Genomic DNA, 10,091 nt, shown 5'->3' with positions numbered 1-10,091 from the left:
AGACTGTAGGCCAGGCATAGGCAAACACGGCCCTCCAAATATTTTTGGGACTACAACTCCCATCATCCCTGACCACTGGTCCTGTTAGCTAGGGATGATGGGAGTTGTAGTCCCAAAACATCTGGGGGGGCGAGTTTGCTTATGTCTGCTGTAGGCTAAGGCGAAATAATTTGGCCAAGGTTTAACATTAATTTTCCCGGTCAAGTAAATATCTGAATCCAAGTTCTCACCCCCAAGGCCTGCCACACTACTTTCTTGCACAACACTGCTTTCTCTTTTTAAGAGTGAAAAGGTTTTGTTAAAATACACATATGCAAATACTCGTCTGCCCTGGTGCACGCTTCCATTCCCTAAAGCAGAAACCAGACCCTTGTTCTCAAAGCATTTTTATTAAATTTATATAAAAACGCAAATAATTAAAAAAAAAAACACCAACCCAAACGTTCTAAAAAAAAAAAAAAAGGATTTATCAGGATCCTACCCCTCTTTCTCTTCCCCTGGAAAACTGACGTTCCTCTTTCCCTCCTCTGACGCTCCCGGGTGGAGGAGGGTGACGGACAGAAAGGAGCAGCTTGGTATTGCTAAAAAGGTGTCCAGATGGTTTTGATTATCAAGGCAATCCCACCGAAAAGGGAAGCGCTTCTCTTATAAGGGCAGTAGCTGGTTCTCCACTGGACCCCTGAAAAGCTCCCTTCTCCCTCTCCAACCCAGCCAGCAGCCAGAGTCTCAATGACAAACTCTCCAAAGAGGAAGGAGGGCAGCGATGGGAGATCATCACACCAGTGGCAAGTCACTTCTTCTGTGGAGTGCTGAGCTTCTGCATCCCACGGATCTTGTCTAACAAGTCGGCAACGAAAACCTGGTGGGCGACAGGAGGCCGGGGAGAGGAGGAAAGCGAGGAACCCAGAGTCAATGCAGAAGGCAGAGGCACCGGATCTCTAATCTGCCCTTTTAGGTTGCGTACATACAGGGGGGAAAGAATCTTGGGAACTCTAGTTCGCTTAGGGTGCTGGGAATTGTAGCTCAGTGTGGGGTAAACTACAGTGCCCAGAGTTCCTTTTTTTGGGTGGGGGGAGGAAGTGGGTACTTTAAACATACAGTGTGTACACAACTGTAGACTCGAACTGCCTGCGTATTTTAACTCCGCCCCCCAATAATTCAGTGCATCATTAAGTTTTGGAACTTGCATCACATGATACCCATTAGCCCAGAAGTTTTTAATGCGGGTGAGAAAACTTGGAACTGTGATAATGCTTGGTCTTATGTGGCTGGAATGTACACATCTGTTGCCCTGTCCATTTTTGCTTCTGGCTCTGCTTATACAGTGGTACCCTGGGTTACATACGCTTCAGCTTACAGACTCCGCTAACCCAGAAATAGTACCTCTGGTTAAGAACTCTGCTTCAGGATGAGAACAGAAATCGTGCAGCGCGGTGGCAGCAGGAGGCCCCACTAGCTAAAGTAGTGCTTCAGGTTAAGAACTTAATTTGTTCTGGAGGTCTGTTCTTAACCTGAAACTGTTCTTAATCTGAGGCCTCCAGCTGCCGCCGCGTGATTTGTTCTCATCCTAAAGCAAATTTCTTAACCTGAGGTACAGCCTGCAATGTGGCCCTCAGATTAAAAAAGAGAAGTTCCTCTCCTCTGCTTTAAATGTGTTATTACATCCAAGCAGAACCTCCACAAACAGAGGCAGTCTACCCCTGAAATGCAGGCACCAGGGACGAACAAAGTCTGGCAGGCATCTTTGCATCCTGCTGGTGAACTTCTAGAGGTATCTGCATGGAAAGATTCAGATCAAACACTGCTGAGGGCTCATACTTGAGCCTGCCTAGTGGCAGTGGAGGCAACAAAGAAGGCTAACTTGGCTGCCTCCATTGCATCCTCATTGTGCCATCCGGCAGAACTTTTCCAGGTGGTGCAGGGGACTCTTACAGACAAAGCATGGCAAAGCATTTTGAGAATCACTGGCATCCACTGAGATCTTAAAGCAGATGAAATCTCACGGGGTGCCCAGAGCACTGCCTGGTCCTGTTGTGTTGGAGGAGTTCCAGTCAGTAAGCCTCAGATGTGGACAAGGCGTTTGGGTTGGTCAGGGCGACCACTTGCGCCCTGGACCCGTGCCTCCCTTGGCTGACAAAAACTAGCAGGGAGGGGAGTTGGGACCCTGAGGGTCATCCAGTCCAACCCCCTCCAATGCAGCAATCTCAACACACGCTCCCCCATCCAATTTGAAACCATACTGGTCCCTGGTAAGCTTTGCAAATGTGCCGGCAGTTTCATTTCTGCACCGCTATAATTCACAGCAAAGTGATTCTTTGCTCATTGTTCCAGTTACAGATAGGTAGCCGTGTTGGTCTGCCATAGTCAAAACAAAAAAAATTTTTTCCCTTCCAGTAGCACCTTAAAGACCAACTAAGTTAGTTCTTGGTATGAGCTTTCGTGTGCATGCACACTTCTTCAGATACCAAGTGTGCATGCACACGAAAGCTCATACCAAGAACTAACTTAGTTGGTCTTTAAGGTGCTACTGGAAGGGAATTTTTTTTTTGTTTTGCTCATTGTTGTTCGCTTTAAAGGCTCTAGAGCCTCCAGCTTCAGATGCAGCACACTGGAGTGTTACAAACTCAGGCAACAAATGGGCAGGGAGAGCACTGCCTTCATGCCCTGGCTTGCCGGCTTCTTAACTTACTGGAAATCTAGGAACTGCACTGGAATCTAGGCCAGGGATGGGGAAACCTTTCCCAGCCCTGAGGCCGATTTCCTAGGGAGTCGCCTTCTGGGGGCCACATGCCCATGGGTGCATGGGGCAACAGACTCTCTTTCTTTGCAGAGCCCAGCCCCACAAAACTCAGAGCCTCCTACCAGGACAGCTCTCTGCGGCCAGGCAAGCAAGAGGCATGATCTCTCTTCCAGCCAGGCGGAAGAGCTGGAAGGGGGAGCCAAGCCAGTGCAGGGCCTGGGGAGCATCCAGGCCTCGGCGGGGCAGGCAGCACGGCCTGCGGTTGCCCACCCTTGAGCTGCCTGATCCAGCAAGACAGTTCTTGCCTACTTCTACCCCAGGGGGCAGAAACGACAAATGCAAGCAACGCCTCCCGTTCTGTGATGAAACTAGCAGCAGTTGAGATCCTTCCCTGAAATCTCTCTGCCAGGGGAAAAGGGAGGGTGAGGAGGGGAGACAGCTGAGCAGCCCCTCCCCTAACAGGTGCCGGAATGGGAGGGGACTCTCTTCCCTGCTGTGAGAGAAGGAAGGAACAGGAGAAGATTGGGAGCTGGCGCTGGGCAGAGGCAGCTGCTGCTGCTCTCCTGATCTGCCAAGAAAGCAGCTGCGAAGGGAGGAGGGCTGGGACATGGGGGAGCTTCTCGAAGGGAAGGATGTGGGAGCATTTAAGGGGTCATGGGAAAAGCGGGGTGGGGTGGACTCAGGGCAGGCAAGCAAGCACTCACCTCTGTGGGCTTGTAGCAGTCAACCAGGAGCTCCTGTTTTTTGGAAAAAGAAAAGATAAATTTAAATGCCAAAGGTTTGGACAAGTGGGAAGCCCTCATTGAGGGACAGGCCTTGTCCCAGGTTCAATCCCCAATGGCAGGGCTGGGAGAGAACCCCATCTGAAACCCTGAAGAGCAGCTGCCAGCCAGTGTTGGCTGACCTAGATAGACTAATAAGTCACTGTACTGCCATCACCCCCAAACCCACTGGTGACACTAAGCGGGACTAATGGGAGCCTGGTGACATCTGTAGGTTCCCCATTTCTGACATATTCCAAAAATAGAAATCCCAGTCTAAAACTCACCCTTAATCTCTAGCCAAATCCTGAGTGTTTATGGCAGCAACAGAAGGCCACTCTTTTTATTTATATATAAAGAAATATTGGCAGATACCTATGGTCTCCAGATTGCTGACCAGAACAGCCCACCCACTGCTTGGCTGCCATCGTGCGAAAACAGCATCTGGTCTTCCCAGGCAGCGCATGGGGGCCCCCTCCTCTCAACCCCTCCTTTTCGGGGGGGGGCTGTGGAGAAGGAAGGGACACCCTCCCCCTTTTCAACCCAGCTTTCACAGCTCCTACCTTCACTCGGGCGCTCCGAGACTCATCACTCTCCATGTCCAGGAGTTCGTCAACATCTATTTCTAACTCCGGAATCTCCTCTTCCTATTAGAAGACAAAGAAAAGAACCTGCCAGGAATCCAGTCATTTTATTGTTCGAAGGTGTGTGTGTGTGTGTGTGTGTGTGTGTGTGTGTGTGTGTGTGTGTGTAGCTGGAGCATGAAAGGAGTTCTGCATGTAAAAACCTTACCCAGGGCAGTGGATGGGGTGGGTGGGCAGGCTGAAAGTGCGAGATTCAAATTAAGGCAGGCTGAAAGTGCGAGATTCAAATTAACTCTTCAAATGAACTCAAATTGTATAATGAAAGGCAGAGTTGCAGTGTTCAGATTACAGGAACAACATGACCCCTTTTAGGATGCTGTGTGTGGGGGGGGTACTTTACCCCCTACCTCTCCATATAATTTCAGCATTGGTAAGGGACGCAGGTGGCGCTGTGGGTTAAACCACAGAGCCTAGGACTTGCCAATCAGAAGTTCGGCGGTTTGAATCCCCGCAATGGGGTGAGCTCCCATTCTTCGGTCCCTGCTCCTGCCAACCTAGCAGGTCGAAAGCACGTCAAAGTGCAAGTAGATAAATAAGTACCGCTCTGGTGGGAAGGTAAATGGCGTTTCCGTGCACTGCTCTGGTTCGCCAGAAGCAGCTTAGTCATGCTGGCCACATGACCCGGACGCTGTACGCCGGCTCCCTCAGCCAATAAAGCGAGATTAGCGCTGCAACCCCAGATTCGGCCACGACTGGACCTAATGGTCAGGGTCCCTTTACCTTTTTAAGGTGTCTAGTAAAAGGGCATCTCCCTGCCCCATAGATGGAGGCAATTCGGGGACCAGCTGGGTGTAAGGAGTTGTTTTCTCTCTGCCTTCTCAAGGAGAGGGATGTCATTGAGGATTTTGTTTCCAGACTTCCCAGGACTGGAATCCTGCCACACTCATCTGCTACAAGTTTTGTTTGTGTGTGTTCAGCTCATTTGGGGGCAGGCATTCCCACACCCCTCCAGCAGCTACAATGTTAAGGCTTCCACCCCAGCCCCCAACTGGGAAGGTTGTGTTGGGGGCGGGCGGGTGGGCATCTGATTAATCATTGTCATTCCCTCCTTTCCTGGCTTCAACTGTTTTAAAAGTTGAACAGTTGAACCTTCTAGGTCAGGAGGATGTTGGTCTGTGGCCTAATCCTATACTGGCACTGAAAAAGGAGGTGGGAAAGAGTGGATCATTTCAATGCCCTCCTCCACATACCCTTTTTGATGCACATCATCAAGGCAGAAAAAAAGTTCTCAAACCACCTAATTCTGCTGCCTTATACACCAGGCTTTGGTACTGTGTACAGTGCTTAGCACTCAAGAGGTACTCAAGAGTGGTAACAAAACATAGCCAGCCAGCCAGCCATGCCCTTTTCAGGATACTCCATGCCAACAGGAACTCTTGGGGAGGTAGCTGCGGTGCTGTCTTAAGTTCCCCACAATTTTTCTTTGTACTTTTGGAAACCATGGGGTTCCCCCCAAACCCTCATCTTTTTTCCTCAGTAGCCAGAGTTTGTTATTAGAGGGAGTTATAGGCAATCTGTGGGAAACTGGAGGCAGATCTTAATTCCCCAGGCTTTAGGGTAGCAGAGAGGCCTCCCTGAGAGGACTTTTAGCCAGTTCATCAGTTAGAGTAAGGGTGGGGGGGGGGTGTGGAATCCACAACCTGTTGTGTAAAGCATTTCTTTATTGGACAGCAGTTTTGAAAGTTTTTGAAGTCCTTTTTCAAGGAAAACAAAATATGGATGGTAGGCACCATCTTAGAAGAGTTTGGCATCCGCAACCACACCTTTAACGCATGTTTGTATCACTTTAACTGTCATGGATTCCTCCAAAGAATCCTGGGAAATGTAGTTTCCCCCACCACAGAGCTGCAATTCCCAGTACCTGTAACAAACTACAGTTCCCAGGATTTGGGGCGGGGAAGGAACCATATGCTTGAAATGGTGAGGAGGGTGCCTTTTTCTCAGATGCTTCCCGCACATGCTACTCATAGCATCAGAGAGTAGGAATGGACCCTGAGGATCATCTAGTCCTGGGTTTTCCAAACTGGGGTCTCCAGCTGTTTTTGGACTACAACTCCCATCATCCTTAGCTAGCAGGACCAGTGGCCAGGGATGATGTGAACTGTAGTCCAAAAACAGCTGGAAACCCCAGCAGCTGGCTCCTAACCAAGTCTACTCAGAAGCAAGCCCCACTGGCACCTACCTTAGACACTTTTAGGCGGCCAGAGAAAACGTTCCACTTTAACCAGGCCTTTGGCTGACTGACATCCAATGGCCTTTTAAAATGTACTGGGGAACAACCCCAATATAGGGGATTGTTTGTTTTTATTATTTATTTTGTGTTTTTATATTGTAATGTTACATTGTAACGGCCCAGAGACCTGAGTACAGGGTGGTATACAAATGGAATTGATTAATAATAATACTAATAATAATAATTAAGTGGGGCTTTCTCCCAGGTAAGTGGGGCTAGGGGTTGCAGATTAAGGGTTGTAAGTGGGGTTAATCCTACTACATATAGAGCAGACCTATTGAAACAGATAAAAGGCATTGAGCAATACAAGTCCATTCATGTTAATATTGTGAAGTGCCCTGAGACCTTCTGATGTAGGGCGGTATAAAAATCTAATAAATAATAATTTCAGCGAGTCTACTCTGAGCAGGGCTGCGTTGGCTGCAACCCTAAGCTCCTTTAAGCTCCCTGCTAAATCCACGCAGGACTTGCCCTGACTGGTACCTCCAGCCGAAAGGCGCAGCTTGGTAACAAGGGAGTCATTGAGGGATGCAGAGGAGAATTCAAACAGCTGAGGTACGTTCTCAGCCGCAGAACAAGGGCAAAGGTAACTGGGTCACGCACACACTCCCCCTGGCATTTGTGAATCAACTAGTGTGTGTTTGGTTTTGCAAGGACCCAGCGGCTCCTCTTCGGACCCTCTTGACTAGCTACTTACTGCCCCATTAGCCTACTCAGACGCAAGCCCCATATGGCCAGCTAAATCCCCCCCACCCCAGTAAGCGGGCTGGCCAGCTGCCAGATGACATTTGGCAGGCGGGGTGTGTGTGTGTGTGTGTGTGTGCAGGCACACACAAGGAGAGGGCAGACAGAAAGTTGATCCTGCTGCTGCGGCCTGGACAGTAAAAAAATTAGACACTGGTCTCGCGTTCGAATGCTACCTTGGCCGCAAGTCTGGGGGGAGGGGGGCAGGGTTAGCGCCATCAACTGCCCAAACCCCTACTTGGTTTCAATCCCACCCACCCATTTTCCCCTTAAGCATCTTGCAGCGTTAAAGGAAGAAAAAGAAAAGCCGTATCTTAAAAGACAGCTGCTCCTCTCAAGAGACAGCTGTATTTGCGGCCTAAGGCCACACTTCCAAACCCAGAACAGCACAGCATGCACAGCAGAGAGGGTGGGGAACGCCACTCCCCACGGCACAATCCCTCCACCCACCCACAAGGCTGCAAAATCACGAAAGGATAATTCCCTCCCCTTGCTCTTTTTTAAGAGGGGTTGGGGGAAAGAAGGATTCGAACACAGGCCCCATGAAGGCCTTTGAGTACTTGTGACCTTAGGTGACCTTCACCATTAGTTGGAGGGGGTGGGGAATAAAAGCAGGGATCCTGGCATCACCATCTCTCCAGTCTTTAGGGCAGGGAAGAAGAACAGGAGAATCTTGGGGCGGGAGGGAGAGGGTGAAGCATTTTGCTGGGCATGTGGTCACTTCTGAAGCGTATGCTCCAAAATTTGGCAAGCGGAAAGAGGAAAACTGGCACAGGGTCAAATGCCCAGCGGAGATAAGGGGAGGTGGGTGGTTGAGTGAACACAAGATGCCCTGATGTGCCAAAAATCGCTGGATAATGCCCTTTTAAATTAAAAATATAAATGAATAAAAGTTGGGTTTGGGGGGCTGGGGAAAGTTTTTTTCTGGTCTGTGGAAACCATTTTCTCTGGAGAGGAGCAGGCCTTGAAACTACAAATTTGTCTGTGGTTCTGAGGGTGAGAACAAGCACCCAAGTGTGGGCTTGGGGAGGAATAAAAAATGGGAGGGGTGGCATCGGGCCCACTCAGTGGAAATGGGGGGCCTTCCAGAAACTAAGGGTGTTTGTTCTTGGGGCTGCAGAGAGGGGGAAGGCCTGAAGCTTGGGAGGGGGCAGGGGCTGCATATGGGGTGTAAGTTGGGTTAGAAATGGTCCCCAGATTCAGTGGGTGGAATTTGCCAAGGACTGAGTCCCCCACTCTGTGGGTCACTAGTCCTCAATGTCCCTTTTCAGAGCCTGAGGACAAAAGAACCAGGAAATAGGGGTGGGAGTGCTTGGGTAGCCACTCCCTGAACCCGGGCTGCATTGGAGGGTAACGGGGGCAGCATATATGGGGAGACAAGGTGGGGTGGGGTGGGAGGAGGCTGCCTGAGCTGATCTAGGATCTAAGCTGGGTTAGAAGGAGAATGTAACAGGGTGGAGGAGCTGGAGACATTAAAGTCTCCGGAAGGGTGGGTTTGGGGGACAACAACATAAAAGGGTCAGGATTTTCAGGGACTTTTTTGGGAGGCGGCAGGGGCATCGAGTTGAAAGTCAAGCCTGCATTTCTAGACAGCGTCTCATTCATTCTTTGTTATCCGCCACTTTCTTTGTACTGCTGTGATGGGAAATAATAATATTGTAAAGGTTATGTTTATGTGACCAGGAGGCCTGCCCTCCAGATCAAGATGGTATTGGGGCATAGGGTGTACTTTGGGGTCCATAAACCTTTTCCTTCCTCAAGATTGAGCAAGCTCCTGGGGGCTGAGACCTTAAAAAAGAAATTATTGCAAGTTAATTTTTGTGGGGTGGGAGTAGCACAAAGCCTGCAACTGTAGGAACAAGATTCATTGGGTGGGCAGTTGAAATTGATGTAACAGGCTCCACACACACATTAAGCGGATGCCATAAAGTAGGTCTGGGTTATACGGGCCGCGATCTAGCACCTGAATGATGGAAGGAGGCTAAATCTTAAGGGATCGTAGGGAAACCCGTGCGAGGAGAGGATTTCGGAGTTTTTACCTGGCAGTCATAGAGGACCGTCAGCTGTTCCAAGATCCATTCTTCCAAGTGGAGCCTCTTTCGGAGCTCTTTGCGATCGTATTTCACCGTCACCCGCCCCTGGCGCCGGACCGGGCCCTCCTCTTCCTCTGCGGCCGGTTCTCCCGCCGGGGGACTTTGGAAATACACCCGGGGCCCCGTCCCCGCAGCCGCCGGGGGGCCGCTCTCTGGGCTGCAAGGCGCCGCCATCCGAACCGGATCGGAACCGGAGCGCGAGAAGGAAACAGAGCGCGGATCAACCGCACACACGCACGGAATCGCTGACTCCGCTTCCTGCCTTGGCGAGTCTTCCTTTTGTCTCCTTTGCCTTCCCCGACGCCACGTGGTGGGGACCCCCGGGTTGGATCCAGAGGGCAGAAGTAGCCCCGGCACCGGATTGGGCTTCCCCACCCAAACCCCACACTCGGCTGAACCAAAAACCGAGAGGGAGGGGCAGGCAGAGAGAGAGAGCTCGATGCGAAGTCTGCCCAGAACCGAGCCTCAAGAGGACTAGCGCCACGTGCAGTCCGAACCCAGGGAAGGAACCGGGGGGGTCTTTTATTTGGTTTGGTTTGATGGATTGCTGCTCCTCGTTCCTTGCGCCACGTGCGATGGGGTCTGGATCCGGCCTCTTCTTGCACACACAAGGGCAATAACTCGGCGCCGAACCAGAACCGGAATCCCGAACTCCGCCTTTCTTTCTCTCCTCCTCCTCTTTGTTTGCAAAACTAGAAACCGGTTTCGACTCTCTCCCTCCCTCCGCCCACCCGATCCACCCTCCGGGCGCGATTGCTTCACTCCGCTTCAGGAGTTCCTTAAGCCAAGCAGGTCCAGTCCGGGTTCCGATCCGCTTTCGCCTCGGCCCTTTGTCCCGCTGCTGCTCCCGGGGCTGCTGCTGCTGCTGCTGCGCTG

At 50.8% G+C, this 10,091-nt stretch overlaps 1 protein-coding gene across 1 annotated transcript; it reads right to left on the bottom strand.

Annotated features, from left to right (window-relative positions):
* Positions 1 to 370: 370 nt before the first annotated feature.
* On the bottom strand, positions 371 to 10,075 carry PPP1R14B (protein phosphatase 1 regulatory inhibitor subunit 14B). The gene is made up of 4 exons (XM_081892061.1): positions 9,162 to 10,075; positions 4,065 to 4,148; positions 3,445 to 3,477; positions 371 to 859 (listed from the first exon to the last, which is right to left on the bottom strand). Exons 1-4 carry the CDS (start codon positions 9,387 to 9,389, stop codon positions 791 to 793), a joined length of 414 nt encoding a protein of 137 aa, XP_081748187.1. The 5' UTR covers positions 9,390 to 10,075; the 3' UTR covers positions 371 to 790.
* Positions 10,076 to 10,091: the final 16 nt, after the last annotated feature.

The sequence above is a fragment of the Podarcis melisellensis genome, assembly GCF_964234715.1.
Source record: "Podarcis melisellensis genome assembly, chromosome: 16".
NCBI classification, from domain to species: Eukaryota; Metazoa; Chordata; class Lepidosauria; order Squamata; family Lacertidae; genus Podarcis; species Podarcis melisellensis.
The sequence above is the reverse complement of the archived record's forward strand: the minus strand, read 5'-3'. Positions and strand labels throughout refer to the sequence as shown.